The sequence below is a fragment of the Gobio gobio genome, assembly GCF_949357685.1.
Source record: "Gobio gobio genome assembly, chromosome: 1".
NCBI classification, from domain to species: Eukaryota; Metazoa; Chordata; class Actinopteri; order Cypriniformes; family Gobionidae; genus Gobio; species Gobio gobio.
The window spans coordinates 61,015,542-61,037,637 of NC_137097.1; the positions used below are offsets into that span (position 1 = coordinate 61,015,542).

General features: G+C 37.7%; 1 protein-coding gene across 1 annotated transcript; it reads left to right on the plus strand.

Moving 5' to 3' along the window:
• Nucleotides 1-1,258: 1,258 nt before the first annotated feature.
• galr2b (galanin receptor 2b) lies at nucleotides 1,259-7,596 on the plus strand (the record flags this gene model as incomplete). Its single annotated transcript, XM_079818624.1, has 2 exons — nucleotides 1,259-1,632; nucleotides 6,834-7,596. The coding sequence occupies 2 exons, from the start codon at nucleotides 1,259-1,261 to the stop codon at nucleotides 7,594-7,596; spliced, it is 1,137 nt and encodes a 378-aa protein (XP_079674750.1).
• Nucleotides 7,597-22,096: the final 14,500 nt, after the last annotated feature.

Sequence of the window (22,096 nt, forward strand, 5' to 3'; positions counted from 1 at the left end):
GTTTTTTTGAGTATGAATGTGTCATTTTGAGTAGAAAATTATCTCCATATGTCACAAAATGACAAGTTACTAAACCTAACAACAAAAGCAATGATAAAACAGTGTATATACAGCTGGAAAACAATGGGGAAAAAAATCAACCGTATTAATAATTCATGCCACAGTGCATGATGGGAACACCAGTATCAGAAGAGTTGAGTAGGTTTTACTTAATTTTATAATGCTGATATTTGCTTTATTTAACTATTTGAATTGAGTAATAATATAGAATTTACTTTGTTTTTTGGAATGAACTTTTTTGTCTGAACTAACTCTTTCATGTAAAAATTACATTTGTTTTTCTGTAGTATTTATTTCACAGAATCATTTTTATCAGTGTAGTTTGAAACTGAATTTATCTCAATTGAAATTAAATCAATCAAATCAAAACGTTAATGGTGCTATAAAAATATTATTTATTGGGAAGATGTTTCCATTCCCCAGATGACCATGTATAATTCCCTATGTGTGCTTGTTAAAAACTTTTTTTGTTATTCCCATAGCCCGATCAATATCTGAAGTGGAGAAATCGATGCCGACTTTTTCTGAGCAACACCTGTTGGGATTAACTGCTGGTAGGCAATTGCATTCCTTCTCATTTGTGAGGTCTAACCACCAACAGCATGCCAATATGATCCTGCCATAATCCAATGTATAGCACTCAATATCCACAATATCATGCCATAATGACACATCTATATTTTTTTTTATCCCCAAACAACTTTCCACTAAGATCTCTGATTATTACCAAGTGGATTTGTCTATTTTCATTTTGATTAGCTCTCAACCAGATGGGGACATGCTCTTCATATCTTGACAAGACACTGTTCATTGCCCTTGGAGAGGTTATGCTAGCTTTCTGAAATTGATTTTAGTCTCAACTCCATTTCATTCTTCATTCCTCTTTGTACTTGCACCAGCTTTCATGATCTTTTGTAATCAAAATGTACGCATTTCATGTTCATCAAAATGACTCCTTGAGTCTGATCCTCCTGATATTTGCTCTGTGCCGGTCTAGCTATAAAACTTCTCATAAGGGCTTTTAAATCTCACCACAATGCGATTCATGTTCTGTAAAGATTTGTGAGGTTTTCAACCATGGGCTTATACATCAAATCCCCACATTTTTTTTGTGGACTCTAGAACTCTAAACACAAACTACATCCGTGTCTCATCATTTACGACCTCTTTGCAGGGCTCTGGAACATCACATCTTAAAATGTCAGATCACGAGGACCTGACTAAAGCCATGGGACACTGGAACGCCTCCGAGAGCTACCAACTCAACCCAGCCAGTGTTATTGTCTCTGTGGTCTTCTCGCTCATCTTCCTCTTAGGGACCATTGGGAACAGTCTAGTAATGGCTGTGCTCCTCAGAAGTGGACAGGTTGGGTACAACACCACCAATCTGTTCATTCTCAACCTCAGTGTAGCCGATTTCTTCTTCATCATCTTCTGTGTGCCTTTCCAAGCAACCATCTACTCTCTGGAGGGTTGGGTTTTCGGATCGTTCATGTGCAAGGTGGTTCACTTCTTCATCAACCTCACCATGTATGCTAGCAGTTTCACTTTGGCGGCGGTGTCTGTGGACAGGTAGGTGTTCTGTTTTTCAATTATAGGCCTTTTTTTTCTTTTTTCATAAAACATTTTTCATACTCTCGCTGGTTTATTTAATTTGGCCAATATCAGGTCAACAGTGTATGCATACAGCTCTGGAAAAAAACTAAGAAAACACTGCAAAGCCACAGTTTCTCTGGATTTGTTATTTATGTGTATCTGTTTGAGTAAAATTAACATTTGATTTATTCTACAAACTACTGGCAACATTTCATGTCATGGCCATCACAATCTCCAGACCTGAATCCCACTGAAAAACTCTGGAACGTAAGGAATAGGGTCACCAGCTGCTTGAATTTTTTCACCATGAGTGGCATAAAGTCGCCCAACAGCAATGTGACTGACTGGTAGCATGAAAGCTGTGATTGGAAAGCAGGGTTATATTTCACCAAATACTGATTTCTGAACTCTTCCTAAGTTAAAACATTAGTATTGTGTTGTTTAAAAATGAATATAAACATGTATTCTTTACATTATTCAAGGTCTGAAAACATGGCATCTTTTTTCGTTATTTTAACCAATTGTCATTTTCTGCAAATAAATGCTCTAAATGACAATCTTTATTTGAAATTTGGAAGAAATGTTGTCAGTAGTTTGTAGAATAAATCAAAGATGTTAATTTTACTCAAACAGATATAAATAAGAAATCCAGAGAAACTGCTAATTTTTGCAGTGGTGTCTTAATTTTTTCCAACGCTGTATTGTCCTTGTCCATGTATGAACCATTTTTGGACAATGAAATTCCCATCACTGTGTCATTTCCATCACATCTCAGATTATGTTTTGTGAACTGTCACCGTCCTGCTGGCGGGATGCCTGGCGCTCTTTTTTTGATCGCCTTTTTTCCTATCATATATTTTAGTAATTATCATAAATTAGGTATCATTTGAAAGCTTACGAACTAAAATGTATCCTGTGAAAACCGTTTTGATATCAGACGTTGCGTTACCATGGAAACGGTAATCTAAATTCTTCTAGCGGGCTCTTCCCCTAGTGGGCGGCGTCATGTTTCGTATTACAAAATGTGTTTTCAAAATGTTTTCTAATCTTGACAAAACACATATCGTCGGAAAGGTCTGAGTCTCAAGGTTCCATATTTGGTGACTGTTTTGTGATGGAAGTGATATTTTGACATAAATTTACAGGAAACTGCGTCAAAAAACAATCAATGGAAAGTGGATGACACCCGGTGGCTATTTTTGGTATAGCGCCTAAACAAAATCTCATGGGGACTTCAATTTTTGTGATTTCAACTTCAAATTTGGAACAAAACTTGGTTAGACTTATGGCTTTGATTTTATAGTAGTTTTAGAGTAAAGCATGTTTTGTAAAATACATATTTTATATAAAATAAAAATATTTATTACAGTATTTTTCATTTACAGTAAATTTAAACTTCCATAACTTTTTCAAACTTTCATATTTTTCACATTTTGAAATTTCACTTCAGCAATAATCTGCTGAGTGTCTTCTTTAAAATAACATAGGTCTATATTCCAAAGAATTCTTGAATTACAGCCCTTTAAGTTTGGATAGTGCATTTTCATGACTATTCTCAAAAAGGGGGGAGACAGTTAAGGGGTTAATGGCATGGAAATGTGATGGAAATAATGGTGGTGGAAATTATATATTTTAAAATTTGTCTTGAAATGTTCTTTTCTATTTTATAGATAACGTTTTATCATTCTTTTTGAACATGTAATCACATTTTATGAGGGATAGATTGGCATAGTAATGAAAGGTCATGATCTGGGACAGGGGTAAAACAAAATCTATGCATAAAAGGCATTTGACAAGTAGCACAATGATGAAATGATGAAAATGTGATATTTATAGAACATTCAGAAGAAAATAGGAATCTATTTGTTTTAATAAACATCCTCAACCCCTGGGATAAGTGACGTTCACTCTAGGCATAACTCCACAGCTGTACATCTTGACATAACATTTTCAGAGTAGCCCCAAGGGGTTTAAAATGACAGATTAAAGCAGAACCTAGCAGTATTGTAATTGGTCAGGGCCAAGGTTTTTATTTAATTAAATGGATCTTCTGAACACAAGGAAGTCTTACGAATTGCAACGGCAAAGGTTGGAGTTTAATTGGTTAAGTGTCAGTGGAGTTATCAGCAACCACCCACTTCATTAATAAAACACTTCCAAAAACCAGCATCTCATTATTCCTGTCTTTACAATGAAACAACCTTTAGAAGCACCCAACCATAATGGCTTTAAATTAAAAATTATGCTAGGCCTGTTTTAACATTAAGGTCGAACTAAAGCACCAGTGACGAGTGGGACTTGCTGCATGGGAGAGCCAGGCAGCCTTTTTTTGTCGAAATAATGGCAGACATAACAAGGCCACCTATCCACCATAGTGTAATATTTTACTCTCAAACTGAGCAACAGATGCAATGCCCTCCATCTACCCTAAATGTGTTTACCTTTGAAAAAAAGCATGTTAGTCTGCTCTTTGAAAAACGGTTCTGGCCTCAGCGGAGACTGAGAATCCCCACTGGAAATTACTTCACCTTTAGGTAGAAAACTAGACGACACCTTCATCTTGTGCACCGAAACACACTGACTATATTGATCATGTGTTTTTGGCCAAACTCAATTTCAGGAAGCACCACTCAGCTTTTGATGAACATTTCCTGTGCTTCCTTTATACATGAATACACTTTTCTTTCTTTTTTTTAAGTGAAGTTACTCGAAATGAAATGAGTTAATTTAACTCAAATATAGTTAATTGCACGTAAAGTAACTGATTATATTAAGCTCAACTTAAAATGAATGAGTAAGATGCTTCAGACTGTATAAGGAGAACAAATGCTGAAATGTGGCGTGTTTTTGCTCAGGATTAATATAGGAGGAGATGTGTTAGGGTTAGAAGGGTTTCTGTTATGTTTCAGGTTTGCAGGGGCTACTATTGTAGTCAAGAGTAGAGCCTGTGGTTTGGTCGATGATGGGCTGCAAAATCTTAAGACTACAGGGGCTTTCGCACCGGAGGAACCTTTTCATAGTTCCTGGAACTATTGGCGGAAGTAACTGGATTTGTGTGTTCGCACCACAGGAACGATTTCAGTTCTAGGAACTCCTTTTGGGGGAACTAACTTAGCTCCTACTTCAGAGTAGAGTAACCCAGCACAATAGGAACTACCAGTGACGTAAGTGTATGCTGATTGGCCGAACGCATGTAAAACACCAGTACCCGCAATACCGCTAATAATGTATATACGGTGGCTCAGTAGTGCACAACACAACGGAATTTAAAAAGCATACATAAGTTCCCAACATAACGAAATAAAGCCACAAACAACACAACGAAATCAAGCCACAACACAACGAAAACTGATAAACACTACTTTATTAAGCTTTATTCGCTGGAACTTTGATAAATCAATTTTTCTGTAGCTTAACACTGAGCCAAGCATCACTGAATTTGCACGTCCCTGGCACTAAGCTCATTAAAAAGCTCCACGTTATGTGCTCATTATACAGAGCTGTCTGCGCGTGGTCATGATCCATCAGCTCACGCAGCATTTTTTCAGGTTTCCTCCCGTATCGCTCTTTTGTTCTGCCGGCTTTGGCAGCGCATGAAGGCCAATTTTTGTAATAGCACCATGCTACTCGAACAAAATGCAGTTCATGCTTAATTCAAGCACTTTCAAGGACCCATGTTTGTTTTCAAGTACTTTCCAGGCCTTGAATCCATATCTCTGAAATTCAAGAACTTTCAAGTACTTTCAAGAAGCGTGGGAACCCTGAAAAACACATACGTGCATTATAGCTGCATATTTATTCTCGAGAATGCTTTTACCCGCTACCACAGCGCTAAGAGAACGTCAATTTCCACCAAGTTGTTGAAACCTATAATTTGTATGAATTAAATTGACTTTTTTAAATGTTCAAATTCCAATGTTGTGTTGTGCATTACTAAGTCAGTTTTACCAATACAATCAAGCTGTGGAATTTTAACATGTCTGTTTTTAAATGTTAAAAGTAATTTGATTTCATACAAATTATATGTTTTAACCATTTGGTTGAATTGGCAGACATTTCCTTAGGCGTTATTCTCGAGTATAAATATGCAGCTATAATGCCTGTAGGTGATTTTGAATTAATATTTCATGTAAATAAACAATGGTTAGCCATACTGTTAAAACTAATTGTGGTATTGATATCTTTGTAAGACTCTATAGAACAGTGGCAACTTTACCGTGCTCCGAGTGTCCCGAGTGGTTGGGAGCATTTGTATTGTGTATTGTATTGTGGCTTTTTTGTTGTGCTGTGGCTTTTTCATTGTGTTGTGGCTTGTTTCCGTTGTGTTGGGGCTTTATTTCGTTGTGTTGTGGTTTGATTCCGTTGTGTTGTGGCTTGATTTATTTGTGTTTTGGCTTTTTCATTGTGTTGGCTTGATTCCGTTGTGGCTTAATTTCGTTGTGTTGTGGCTTGTTTCCGTTGTGTTGTGGCTTGATTTTGTGGTGTTGTGGCTTGTTTCCGATGTGTTGGGGCTTTATTTCATTGTGTTGTGGTTTGATTCCGTTGTGTTGTGGCTTGATTTATTTGTGTTGTGGCTTTTTCATTGTGTTGTGGCTTGATTCCGTTGTGTTGTGGCTTTTTCGTTGGCTTGATTTCTTTGTGTTGTGGCTTGTTTTCGTTGTGTTGTGAACTTATGTTTGCTTTTTATATTGCGTTGTGTTGTGCACTACTGGGCCACCGTACGTGTTAGACAGGATTGTTTAACATATCGTAAACTAATGAAGACGGAGAATGTGAGAGCTGTGTGCTCGGGCTCTGGCATTCTCAGCTTCGTGAAAATAAAGGTCACTTAAGTCACTTCAGAGTTCCTACTGGCAGTGCAAATTCAATCAGGAAAACGTTCCTAGGGGAACTGTTAGTTCTCGGGGAACCATCTCGGGGGTTAGTTCCTAAAACTAAGTTCCTAGAACTACCTGGTGCGAAAGCCCCTTATGCTGATTGTTGCTTAAAGGTGCAGTAAGCGATTTCTGAGAAAAACTGTTGATATCTGAAATTACCCCAAACAAACACTCTTTATTGATCTGCCGCCTAAATGCACACACATGCAAAAGCAAGAGTGGATGTCTCTCATGGCTGTGGTTTATGATGTAAAGAAGCCATCAATGTCTTATTTGATTAGTGCATTTCTTCTTTTGCAGGTATCTGGCCATCCGTTACCCCTTGCGCTCCAGAGAACTGAGAACGCCGTGTAACGCCGTAGTCGCGATGGTGGTCATCTGGGGCCTGTCGCTTGTTTTCGCTGGGCCTTATTTGAGTTACTACGACCTCATTGATTTCGAGAACAGCAATGTGTGTGTACCTGGGTGGGAGGAGCATAACCGTAAGGTTCTGGACACCTGCACCTTCGTTTTCGGCTATGTTATTCCTGTTCTCATCGTGAGCCTTTCCTACACACGCACCATCAAGTACCTCTGGACAGCGGTCGACCCCCTCGATGGGATGTCGGAGTCGAAACGAGCCAAGCGCAAGGTCACCAAGATGATCATCATAGTCACAGTGCTCTTTTGCATCTGCTGGCTACCGTACCACGTAGTCATTTTGTGCTACCTCTATGGAGACTTTCCCTTCAATCAGACCACGTATGCTTTCAGGCTGCTCTCCCACTGCATGGCCTACGCCAACTCCTGCCTCAACCCTATCGTTTACGCCCTTGTGTCCAAACACTTTCGCAAGGGCTTCAAGAAGGTTTTCAGCTGCATCCTCAGCAAAAAGGGACGAAATAAGGTGCACGTGGTCCATGTGGCCAACACCGTCCCTGGCTTCGAAGCAGGCTCCACTGAAGTGTCTCAAATGAATGAAGAGAATGCCAGACAGAATGAGAGCGAAATGGTCAACCGTCCACTCACAGAGCCCCAGGACACTACTATGACTATAACGTTACCCTTCCAGAATCAGCCATGAAAATAAAGCGCATGTCTAATGATGCCTTACAGAAGCCTTATTAAAAGACCAAACAGAGCCGGAGGATTTCAGCAGCTTTGATCGACATCACAACGGTTTTACATTGACTGAATGGGCACAGTGGAGATGGCAGTTATTTAAGATTCAAATCGCTGTACAAATTGAAATTTGGTTCTCGTACAAATGCATCTTTGTGTTCTGCTTGGTTATGTTGGAGCAAATGCTAAACAATGTCTTATTTACAACCTCCTCTCTTTTTTAGCAGCATCGTCTGTTTGTTTTCTATTGAAGTGTTACCCTCTGAGCATGTTTCAATTTAATGCTGTGATGACTATTCTCCTGTGAAAATTTGCTACCAATTATTGTGCGTAACACTTTAATATCTGAAAAGCCCTGTGTCTTTATGTGAGCAAAGCTGTGATTTCCTACTGTGCTTGAAGCTTTGAAGAGGACTCTTTGATTATGCTCCTCAGCTTCGCTTAACAAGCTCTTAAAAAATATATGCTTGCGTTGTGTACTGTATGTACTTGCTTTTACCTGTAATATTCTCTGCTGTATTAAAAAGTTTTATATCAATAGCTACATTACATATTAAAATACAAAAGCCCTAAAAACAGGGTTAGAAAATCTCAGAATACAGTCTACCAACAGTTTACCATGTATGATTCTTGTGCTGCGTTAAAGTAATATTCCGGATTCAGTACAAGTTGAGCTCAGCCGACAGCATTGATGGTATAATGTTGATTACTACAACAAATCATTTTGAACTGTGCCTCCTTTGCTTTAAAAGGCGAAGTATACAAAAGCCGTATACAATAATGTAAAATGTTAAAAGGCTCATGGATTTTTTTTCTTCTTATTTTCATTATTTTAATTCCTTGAGGTTCACTTATGATGTTAATAAAGATTATTTTGCACACACAAAAAACAACAACAAACATATATGCAGAATTATTTTCAACCTTCATTCTGACCCTCTGTCTGAAAGGATCTGTGTTTAAGGGGTGATTAAAGGGATAGTTGACCCAAAAGTTTTAATTATCCCATGATTTACTCACCATCAAGCCATCCTAAGTGTATATGACTATCCTCTTTCAGACGAACACAATCTGAGTTAAAAAAATAACTCTTCCAAACTTAATAATGAAGGGCAGTCCTGAGTTTGAAGTCCAAAAAAGTGCATCCATCCATCATAAAGGTAATCAATACGACTCCAGTAGGGTTAATAAATGCCTTCTGAAGTGAAGTGATATGTTGGTGTAAGAAAATAATCCATATTTAAAACTTTATAAACGAAAATAACAAGCTTCGACAGACGGCCATACACAAAGAGTAACCCCTGAACTAATGACGTATTGACGAACGCAGAAGCACCGAGGATAGAGCAAAACAAAACACCGGTCACAAATTATAAGTCTAAAATGGGAATTTTTCAAAAGAAATGTTGGAGAACCTTGAGTTTGTTGCCCAGCTCTATTTGTTGGAACCACAAGAGGCATCAAACCTTACACTACTCCTACATCCTAAGTCATACATTGCGTCAGGGGTTACTCTTTTGGCGTAAGTCGACTTGCATATAGGCCGTCAGCTGGAAGCTAGTTATTTTAGTGTGTAAAGTTCTAAATACGGATATTTTTCTTACAAAACCCCATTGCTTCAGAAGACCTTTATTAACCCCCTGGATTTGTATGGATTACTTTTATTATGGATGCATGGATGCACTTTTTTGGACTGCTATTCACTCCCATTATAAAGCTTGGAAGTGCAATGATATTTTTCAATATAACTCAGATTGTGTTCGTCTGAAAGAAGATTGGCTTGAGGGTAAGTAAATCATGGGACAATTTTTATTTTTGGGTGAACTATCCCTTTAAAGGCTTGTCAGTAAACAAACTATGATTGCTAATGTCATTGCATGGGAAACAGTCTCAACACCCACTCGCTATTGCACATGCATGTTTTGAAAACATTGTATATAAAACCGTCATTTACAGACAAAGCTTTATGAAATTATTTATGGTTTGTGATGCAGCTGCTGTCAGATTCAATACAGTTGGCTGCTTCATCTTTCAACAATAGTTTATTTGCGAACTGTCCATTACACTGTGCCTCATTTACAAAACAAAATGCTCTGAACAAACATATTATCCTCCGCTGCAAAACCATCCACTTATTTCCAACTCTGGGATCCTTCTGAAGTCTGTACAGAGACACAAAAAAGCGCGTCAATGCGTACAGGATGTTTTAATGGTTCAAAGACCTCTTATATGTCAAAATATTAGGGCAAATTTGATTTCTCATGTCATGACCCATTTAAAATACTCAGTTTCGATAGTACAGCCACAAGACAAAAAATAACAAAACATGCAAGTTAATATGATTTTAGTATGGAAGAAATGTTAACTAACCTTTTCTGTGCAAATATATATAAATTTTTACAACACTGTTGCCATGACAATGTCTACAATGGCCGTAAAAAATTATAAAAACAAATTTACTGCTCAAATAATGCAGTTTTAACAGAATAATGAATTCATAATTAAATAAAGTTATAAACTTCACATTTGTGCTTTCAAGTCCTTTGAAAAAAAATTGGCCTGTTCATTTCCATTGGACTCACAATAATCTTCTCCTAACTTTATCTTAAAGAAAAATAGATATGACGACATTATTTTGTGATAATAAACATTATGCCACAAATGCTGTCAATTGAGCTTAACTTGTACAGAACCTGACATTCTTCAGTTAATTTATTATGTATTATGTATTATGTACTGTAGCTATACAACAAGTGTTATGTTGGAAGTTTTGAATTTGATGTTGACAGTGAATATCAATAAAACGTGCATTGGTATTCCTCTTGGGCCAGCATAATGTTTTAATATATGCAAATAAATCAGAAGATAAAATGACCCCAGTGCATTTAGCAGTAGGCTGAGCAACCTTGAACCAGCCTTTGGGGATGTTTCATACTAGATCAAACTGTATTTCCCCTGGAGGCTCAATAAGAGAGCAGCAGCATAAAGTGAAAATTAAAAATGAATGTCTTCCATTGAAAAACAACTTGAAGTCAAAGGAGTGAGGGAACCGCTGACGCATGAACCATAAAAAACAGTTCAGATGCATTTCTGAAGTTATTACAACAACATAGTCAACACTAAGAAAAGGGTAAAACAAATCATTTTAATGTAGTCATAGTTTCAAGAGGCTTTCTTTAATAATGTCCTCCATCTTATTCAAGTCAGACTTCCTAAACCTCATAAATTATAATGTTTCTTCACTTGGAGAAGCACTTTGGTAATCATTACAAATCAACCCAGAAAGACACTCCCATGGCAGATATACTGAGTTTATGTTTATTTATTATGGACAAGGGCTATTTATTGTTATTAGACTCTTTGCTTTTTGAAAATATAACACAAAAACACTGCTCATAAATATGGAACGAACCAGTCATTAAAATGTAAAAAGCTTCAATATTGCAATAAGCACTCATCAGCAATGCAGCAAAGAAAATGAAGCTTCAGTTGGCTTGTTCTCCACATTATTCGAAAGCGTCCATGCACAATTAAGCATCCACTGCCATTTCTATGCACTTAGTGTTCATCCAAGGATGTTCATTGAAGCTCTCAGTGTCATTACAGTTAATTTAGCATATCTGTCAAGCTGTAGAATTAAGAAGACATTTCCTAATGTTTGGAGTGATCTGACCCTATGAACAACAATGTCAAGCATCTCCATTTAGACATCGATTTTTTGCCAAACTGTTACAAGATCACAAGGAGATCAACGCAGTAACCTATTGGCAACCGTATATTCCTCTTAGCACTTAAATGTTTCCTGAGAAAACCCCATTCATTAAACACTCTAATATGTTAACACTTAATCTACACGATTCGTGCATTGAATGGTACACATAACCTTTGAGTCACCATTTAAATATTTCTCAATACTGAATGGTCCCCAAAAATATCCGAACACTTCAGTGTTCCTCAATAACGCTCATTACATCTGCTGTGAATTTCAGTTACATTGACTGAGGCTTACATAACACTGATGTCACAAAAAAACAGGGTGTACTCAAACACACAAACTACATAACACCACTTATTTTGGTCTTTATTAACAGCAAATGAACAGGAAATCCTGGGGGAAATTGAGGGAAATTTGTTTTATAAATAGACAAGCTAGTTGTTTGTGTATTGTACTGTAGTGAATTATGCTGTATACTTGGAGAATTGAGAAGGTTCACCTTAGGAAGGATAGATTTATAGATTTATTTCAGGCTCTGAAGTATAGCCTTGCTCAATTGATTGTACAGAGCTAATATCTTATTATAAACAATTAGTTCCGATCCTCGAATTTGATTGGCTGAACAGCGTCTAGAGTGCTGATACACTGTCCAGTAGCACTAGGACTATACACTGTCAATCTGTGCATTAGTGGTGGGGATTTTTCAATGACTCTTTCTGCATGTTACATGGTTACTGAATGGCAACACGTTGAATCATTCACTCAACCTTTTTATTCAAACACTGATTCGTTCAGGAACCAAATAAGTATGGGCCTCTGCCAATCCCACCATTGCGGTCTTGGCCACTTGAGAGTGCTTGAACGCAACAAGGATGTGCGCAAGACTGTCCCAGGTTGCAAAAATGCCAAAGCTCAGTGCCCTTGACTCACACTACATCCACACTTTATATAATACTACTTCGAAGAGATATTTAAAGGATTAGTTTACCTCAAAATGAAAATTTACTGATAATTTACTCACCCCAATGCCATTCAGAGGAAAAGAAATTAAGTTTTTTGAGGAAAACATTCCAGGATTTTTCTCCACACAATGGACTTCAATTGCAACCAAAATGTTGAACGTCCACATCAATGCAGTTTCAAAGGGCTTACAAGTGCTTCAAAGGGTACTGCGCGATCCCAACTGAGCAATAGAGTCTTATCTAGCGAAACGATCAGGAAAAGGTCACGGCGAACGTGGGCGGAAGTACCGCCCCATTGTTTACAAAGCGAACGTTTGAAGACTAATACAAACACTTTTTTAACAAAACAGGTAAAACAATGATAAATTAAATACAAACATGTTAGAAACATGTGATGTCAACAGGTGATTGTAATTATGATTTGGTACAAAAGCAGCATCCAAGAAAGGTCTAATCCTTTAGGAGCAAAGATGGGCCGAGGATCGCCAGTTTGCCAACAAATACGTGAGAAAATTATTGAAATGTTTAAAAACAATGTTCCTCAAAGAAAGATAGGAAGAGATTTGGATATTTCACATTCAACAGTGCATAACATAATTAAAAGATTCAAGGAATCTGGAGGAATTTCAGTGCGTAAAGGACAAGGGCGCAAGCATAAGCTGAACAACCGTGATCTCCGATCCCTCAAGCGGCACTGCATCAAGAATCGTCATTCATCTATAAGCGATATCACCACATGGGCTCAGGACTACTTTGGCAAACCTTTGTCAAGTACCACAATACGTAGTTACATCCACAAATGCCAGTTAAAACTGTACTGTGCCAAAAGGAAGCCCTAATCAGAAAAAGCTTGGACAGTATGGAAAACGCAAATAAAAAAAAAGAAGTGATTTCTAAATTTACTTTGACAGAAAGACTCGGGAGATAGAATGATGAATGAAGCATACATTTATTGACAGCCCAGCAAGCATGATAAAGTTTTGGCATAGGCCCCGTCCATAGTTTATAATCCGAGGGTAGCGGATCAGCATATTCCTGCCTGCAGATGAAGACAGGGGCGCAGCCGACCCCCCTTTTGAGGTATGGACGGAACCATCCTGGTGGTGGTGGTGAGGGTGGAGGTTGTTGTCGCATCGGCATCTGCGAACTCAAACATGTGTAAGTACGACCTTTATACAGAAAATATGAAGACGTGATTGGATAGAGATGAAGTTAATGACGAAGTGATTAAGTCTTCCTGGCAGAACTTAAGCTGAAGCTTCCATTTCATTGCAGACAATATGAACAAAAAATATTTCATGTTTTGTCTGGTCAACTTCATGTCATTTGTAAATATGTATCCTTTCCTGTCATTCAGACCTGCAACACATTTCAAAAAAAGTTGGGACAGTAAAGCATTTACCACTTTGTAATGTTGCCATTCCTTTTCACAACACTTAAAAGACGTTTAGGGACTGAAGACACCAAGTGATGAAGTGTTTCAGGTGTAATTTTGTCCCATTCTTCCTGCAAACAAGTCTTAAGGTGGGCAACAGTACGGGGTCTTCATTTTGAAGCGCAAAATGCGCCACACATTCTCTATTGAAGACAGGTCGGGACTGCAGGCAAGCCAGTCAAGTACCCGTACCCTTTTTCTCCGCAGCCAGGACTTTGTAATGTGTGCAGAATGTGGTTTTGCATTGTCTTGTTGAAATATGCATGGACGTCCCTAGAAAAGATGTCTTCTTGAAGGCAGCATATTATGCTCCAAAATCTCTATGTACTTTTCAGCATTAATGGTGCCTTCACAGAAGTGCAAGTTACCTTTGCCAAGGGCACTGACACAACCCCATTCCATGACAGACCCTGGCATTTGGACTTGTTGCTGGTAACAGTCTGGATGATACTTTTCTTCTTTGGTCCGGAGCACACGGCGTCCATTCCTCACAAAAAATACCTCAAATACTGATTCATCTGACCACAGTACATGTTTCCACTGTGTGATGGTCCATCCCAGATGCCTCCGAGCCCAGAGAAGTCGACCGTGCTTCTGGACACTGTTAACATAGGGCTTCCTTTTGGCACAGTAGTTTTAACTGGCATTTGTGGATGTAACTACGTATTGTGGTACTTGACAAAGGTTTGCCAAAGTAGTCCTGAGCCCATGTGGTGATATCGCTTATAGATGAATGACGATTCTTGATGCAGTGCCGCTTGAGGGATCGGAGATCACGGTTGTTCAGCTTAGGCTTGGGCCCTTGTCCTTTACGCACTGAAATTCCTCCAGATTCCTTGAATCTTTTAATTATGTTATACACTGTTGAATGTGAAATATCCAAATCTCTTCCTATCTTTCTTTGAGGAACATTGTTTTTAAACATTTCAATAATTTTCTCACGTATTTGTTGGCAAACTGGCGATCCTCGGCCCATCTCTGCTCCTAAAGGATTAGACCTTTCTTGGATGCTGCTTTTGTACCAAATCATAATTACAATCACCTGTTGACATCACCTGTTTCAAATCACATCATTATTTAACCAGTTTACCTCATTACTAGCCCTAAATTGCTCCTGTCCCAACTTTTTTTGAAATGTGTTGCAGGTCTGAATGACAGGAAAGGATGCATATTTACAAATGACATGAAGTTGACCAGAAAAAACATGAAATATTTTGTGTTCATATTGTCTGCAATGAAATACAAGTCAAAGTAAATTTAGAAATCACTTCTTTTTGTTTTTTGCGTTTTCCATACTGTCCCAACTTTTTCTGATTTGGGGTTGTAGTTCATTACAGCTAACTTAAACTTATTTCAGTTTATTGCCAAGGCAATGTTTCTAAAAAAAATGTAAGTTTTTTGTACAGATTCATTCAGACACAAAACACCACTACTGTGACATAATTTGGGCCTAAGTTACTCAATATTAACTTCTCGTTTCGCTGCAACCTCATACTCAAAATCGTGCAGCTTGATCTGTCCCTCACACCCTTGATTTCATTCACATCAAAAAAACATGACGTCAAACCTCACTATGGTCCATTGGTCTCTACCATCCTCTGATCAAGAACACACTGAAGTTATTTATATATTTGACTCAAGAGGCACTTAGTCAAGACTCTTAATTTGGCAGCCAAGCCTGAGAGAGCTTCTTCAATTAAGTATAATTTATTTGCTGAAGACATCTTAATGACAATATTTCAGAGACATAAACAGGCACAAGCAAAATTCAGCTATGAATGACTTTAACTTATATCCTCAAAATGGCGCATGTGCACACATGGGTGCATTTGTGTTAAGCCAAGAGAGTAAATTACCTTGTGCCGTTCCTGCCACTCTGAGATCAATAACAACAGCTCAACTGAGTCTTCCTGGTGAGCATATAATCCATCACATAGCATGTGCAATAAACACTCACACATGTTGCCATGCACACCCAATAAAACGTGATGTGATTTAGGGGACTGTTTCTATTAGGGCCACTTCTGTGGATCTGATTACCATGGAAATAAGTTGAATATCTGGCTCTTTTGCCCATCTTCAGGTGGATAATGACATTTCCTGCAATGGATGGAAAATGCCATACTGTGGAAGATTGCCATTAATATCTGGGGACAGATTTTACATCCTCCATCATACAGATACAACCCTACCTAATGATACCACTTTCAATGTTTAATCATTTTAATATTGTTCCTCTAATTTGCACCTCTTGATACATGATTAAATAAAACCTGCTCTGCGTAGCATCTGAAATCATCTCTTTTCATTCGCTCTGTGCATTTCAATGTAGCTCAAAATAAAGCTGGATGATGTCTTAGGCATGATTTCAAAAGAGCACATATTTTAACTACAGTGCTTTTATTATAAGAGTTTCAACATTTCTCCCTTGTGTTTGGTCATTTAATGTGATGGACTATTTAACTGGCTAGGAATCATGTTATAAGCCTCACAGATCCTACACCAGTCGATTATAGTATTTCTCGCATTAAAACCAGGTCATAGCTTTACACATGCCATATCCGTTCTCTAAATGTGAGCCTCTTGCTAACTACATATTTTGTGCACCTATATTATATAGCAGTTTTTATATTTTTGGAGAATGGGAGAAAATTCCTGTGAAATTACAGTTTATCAACGGCTTGTTCAATCAAAGTCCTATAAGCCATTCACTGCCTCTGCATGTCATCAATTGTATGACTGTGTAAAATGTAGGACTCTTATCAAAAACGCCCCAAAATGTCAGAATTCGCGTTCTTCTGATCCAGATCCAGACTAGAGACAGTTAAAGTACGCCATGACAAAGTAGCACAGCTTTTGGCATCCTCTGTTGCTCTATCAGCGGCTGTCAGGCATGCCTATACTAACCCATTCCTACTCTCTAATGAAGCAGAGCCTGTGGGAGCGTGGCAGGGCTTTTGTCACAGTTTCAAGGGAGCAGAATGTGCCTCAACAATCAGACAATCGATCCAGAACGTGGGTGTGCATAAGTGATAAAGAGTCTATTGAAATATAACCCACTTTAAGTAATGTCTTTTTTGCTTAGTTCATCTGTACAGAGGATGTGATTTAGCTGATGGAGAAGTCTACTGATTATTAGTATTTAATCATAAGAGTCATTATTTACCAAAAATGACAACAAGAAAAGCCCTACATCAAGATTATTCACATTATATTGTTTGTTGTATTTTCATATATCACTAAACAGTCCCCTCTGATAACAGATCACTCTGAATTTTAATGTAGGCACATGCATTTTCTGTAAAGCTGCTTTGAAACGATATGTATAGTGAAAAGAGCTATACAAATCGAAATTACCAATACAGTATTTTCTGAGAGCTCTGATTTGTAACTCAAAATGGCCGCAGCTTCAGCAGTAAAATGTAGTCAAGCAGTTGTACTAATACTATTTCAGTTTAATGTCTGTTAAAGGGTTAGTTCACCCAAAATGAAAGTTCTGTTATCATTTACTCACCCTCAAGTTGTTCCTGTATGAAGAAGAAATGCTGAAGAATGTTTGTAACCAAACAGTTATGGGGCACCATTGACTTGAAAAAAATACTATGGAAGTCAATGGTGCATGCCCCATAACCGATTTGTTTACCGATATTCTTCAAAATATCTTCTTTTGTGTTTAGCAGAACAAAGAAACTTGTTCAGAACAACTTGAGGGTGAGTAAATGATGTCTGAACTTTCATTTTTGTGTGAATAATGCAAGAATAATCTGAAAATAAATTAAAAGGCATACAATGCAGTTTACTAGCACAAAGTTGAAGTACTAATAAAGGGATAGTTCACCTAAAAAATGAAATAAATAAAGATTCTATTATCATTTACACACTGTCAAGCTGTTCCAAACCTGTATGACTTTCATTTTCCTGTGAAACATAAAAAGAGATGATGAATGTTGGTAACCAAACAATTTTGGTTCCCATTGACTTCCAAGGGATTTTTTTTTTTTGTCCATACAATGGAAGTCAATGGGACCCGAAACAGTTTAGTTATCAACATTTACCCAAATATCTACTATTATGTTCCACAAAAGAAAGTCATACATGTTTGGAATGTCCCACTAAATCGCCACTAAATTACAAGGCATTTGCCTAATGATTGTTACCTGTTATATTGTGGTTTTGTCTACTGATTACTGATATTTCACAGATTCATTTTGGCTTTAATATGTTGCAGTAGAAACACATCATTCTGAATCCGAAGGGAAGCGTACAGCTCCAAACATGTCACTGTCATCTAGTAATTACAGCAATTACAACATTGGCGTAAACGCAGCATGAGTGTAAAGGCAAAGGTCTGATTTATACTGGGTAGAACTAATCAAAAAAAAAAAGCTGCTTAACCAAAGCAATAATGAAAAAAAAAAAAAAAAGATCACCTATTAACTCTTATTCACAGGGTTGGGCACACACTTTTTTCATACCTGCATAATTGAAAGCTTGAATCCCCAATAAAATGTAACCACATACAAAGTTAGCTATGTGCACAAGCTCTGTACATCCTAAAAGGCAAGGCTAACGCAACCTACAGTAAAGACACAATTTAAGACATGCTTTCACATCTAATTTATAACAAAGACTTTGCCGCAAAAAGCTTTATAACTGCCTTTTCTCATCACATCTCAAACGCAAGGTTGTCTCTAATGCATTGCACAGTAATGCTCAAAATATTGAAACAGCTAAACATGATCAAAGCCTCATTCTTGCATAAAAGCAATTATCCAAATGCATCTGAGAATCATTCTCAAAGGGCTGCGCTTCACAAGACGTTGCTTTGAAAGGCATGTATCTTTCCATTCAAATCAACAATTTTAACATTAGGTAAAATCATATATGTCTGAAGTTTTTTAAAAAGCTTGACCACATGGATGTTGCTCTATACATTTCCTTTTGTATATTCAAAAGCTGTGAAGAAATAATTTTTAATGTCCATATTCATTATTTATATAATTCAGGATGTGTCTAGTGCTTTAGCTTGATCTTGCCCTGTACCACTTTCCACAGGCCTTTGAGAGCAAAGGTCAGCTCAGTCCACCATTTCTTTTCTGTCTGCTGTGCTGATCTACCTTACAGAAGATAGTTTGCATGGCTCAACTATTTTCACAATCCTCCTCCTCTTGAACAAAATTGTGCAGGTCCTAGGAGAGAGGAAAGCAGATGGCTTAGCTCTCTTCAGTTGCTCGTACCCCCATTTACCTATGCTCTTCCCATAATAACATGTTCTGTGATGTAATGAAAATCCAGTTCTAAAGGGTTGATATTTTTGCATTGCAGATGAGCAATCACTTATGGGAGAGTGAGTAATTCAAAAATAAAAAGCTTATTTTCAGGACAAGATAATAATATAATAATAAAATAATAATAAAAATAATAATAAAAAAAATTGTTTTCAAACCAGTTTCCCAAACAAAAACAGATGTAATTGTGAATTTATTAATAGCTTTTACAGAACCCCTGCTGGAAAGTGCAGCATAAACCAGCATGAATTCAATGTTGGTTAATGCTGGTGAACCAGCATGGTCATGCTAGCCAGGGGTGTGTTTCCCGTCCAACGACGTAACTCGCTGCTGAACGACCATAGTACGATGCGTCATTGAAGAAATCAACTAGCTAGTCACGACCGTTTACCGAAACCGTATTGTCGCAAATTTGTCGTTCAACCACGTTGGTTAATGATGTCACGCAGGTGGTGGAGTAATATCTTCTTTTAATGAATCCGTTTAAGGTTGAATTAATGCTAGATTTTTTGCTTTAAATTACAGACATGGCATCTGAGGAGTAATTCTAATTTTTCTCAGTTATTTTGTTATTTCCAGATTCAATCGTAGGCTTGTTCTTGCGTAATAGAGCACGCCTGCACATGCACACTCTTAGGGCGTTTTCACACCTGAAAGTCCGCACCAAGGTCCGAACCGAAGTTCATGTTTTGATACTTTTTATACATTCGGTTAGTTTTGGTTTGGTTTCACATTGCAGTTATGCGAGCGGACTAAAGAACTTTGCATGACGCACTTGCGTCCACTCGTCATCATCTATGTGGGCTGCATCTGGACATTGATTGGTTTGTAAACGGATGTGCGTCTGACGTCAGCGTCTTTGACAAGAATGAATGAACAGACGCATATCGTTGCCACTATTGAACAGTGCGCATTGCTTGACTATTTTCTTTTCGTTACGTTTAAAAGTGGACATTTCAAGCTTTATATACACATATTTCTCATGTTTGTGAGGCAAGTAGCCTGCTGAGTTTCGGTTTATTTGAGACCCGCTCCAGTTCATGTGTAAAGCATGTGATCGCTCCCGCGATTATTGTCTGCTATAGACTATTTGCTTCTTATTTATTAAATCTAGGCAATTATCTGATTAAACGTTGATTAAAATTAAGATACAATTTATACAAAACGAAATTCCCATTAAAGAAATGCTTTCTAAGCAAAATTATACAAAATTTCGTTCAAAATTATTTCTGACTTTCTGTCTTCTGACATATTGCGCATATTTTCACTTTTCATAATCAATGTAGCCTAGATGAAATTTAAAAATAACATTATAATATTTAAACATAAACAGGAACTTCCTGTAAATGGTCTGAAAGTCCGAACCATACAGAAAATGCTTTCAGACTAGAAACGAACCGAACCTTTGTTCAGTTTGATTCGGACCGAGACTATCTCTTTGGTCCGGACCGTGGTACGGGGGAGGTTTCACACCTGCAATTTTGATTCGGACCAAACTGAAAAGTCCGAAAATCCGGACCAAACAAGGTAGGTGTGAAAACGCCCTTAAAAAACGTTGCTTTAAATCTCTTGACAAACTAAAAAGACGTAAATTACATTTGTATGCATTCGACATAAAATATATAGATCGCACTGAATGTCAGCTTGCTTATTTTGCTCAAGATAAGGATTTAATAAGTCCACGTCATGCAAACAAGAAACTATGCTTCTAACCACAGGTCAAGAGCTGTCGTTCCACGATGGTTTTGGGAAACACAGAGTTCGTTGAACTATGCTGATAACGACAGAACTTGCGACCATAGTTGGCTAACGATGCATTTGGGAAACGCACCCCAGGATGCCAGCCGAACTTAGCCCCGCCCACAACATTTATCTGCCTTTGAAAGGAAAAGACACTTGCACCTTAGCGCCTTTACTCCAGTGTCTCGAGGAAATAAAGGCTTGGATGGCACAGAACTTTTTATGTTTTAATGAAAACAAAACAGAGGTTATGCTTTTTACTCCCGGTGGCACTTATGCCTCACTAAATCTTGATCTAGGTGAGTTGAATCCACTAGTGAAACCTTATGTTAAAAATCTAGGTTTCACTATGGATTGTGATTTTAAATTGAATAAACAGATTAACTTGGTAGTTAAATCGAGCTTTTTCCAATTGAGACAATTCACCAAGGTAAAATAATTTTTGTCTTCTAGAGACTTTGAAAGACTTCTCCACATTTTTATTTCATCGCGTCTAGATTACTGTAATGGCCCCTATATAGGCATTAGTCAGGCCTCTCTCTCTAGACTGCAGAGGGTTCAGAATGCTGCAGCTCGTTTGTTGACAGGGACACGAAAGCAAATCTATTTTAGAATTAACTTCAAAATTTTGATGTTTGTTTTTAAAAAGCTTCATGGCCTTGCTCCTAAGTATATGTCAGAACTGATTAGGCAATACGCTCCGTCAAGAGTGCTTAGGTCTGCTGACCATTTGCTGTTGGTTGTGTGTGAAACTAAAAAGCAGAGGTTAAAGAGCATTCGCAGTAGCTGGACCAAAGCTCTGGAATAGTTTGCCCCTGCATATCAGACAGGCTCAAACCCTTGCTATTTTTAAATCGAATCTCAAAACTCACTACTACAGTTTGGCATTTGATACTATGTGAGAGTATTGTTGTATGGTTGTTGTTTTTTATTCCTTTTATTTTAAGTCATGTTGGTTGATTGCATTATTGATAACGGACATGTGTGTACAGCACTTTTTAAACACCTGTTGTTTTTAAAAAGTGCTATATAAATAAACTTTGACTTTGACTTTGACTTTTGACTTTGATTTGAGGTCGGGAAGTTCGGTCTGGACTTGATCCTGTGCTCGAACCAGAGCTGTTTGGACTAATCAAATAGTCAGGGCGGGCTTTATACGATGATGGACAGTACCCTAATCATCCACTTCACCAAAGAGTACTTGGGTTGAATTTGTTTACAACAAAGATGTTCGTATATGCATTCACCTTTACAATTTCTCTCAAAAATGATGATCGTGTTGGTAAGTACTCTGTGTATCCTTAAATTATTTTTACAACACC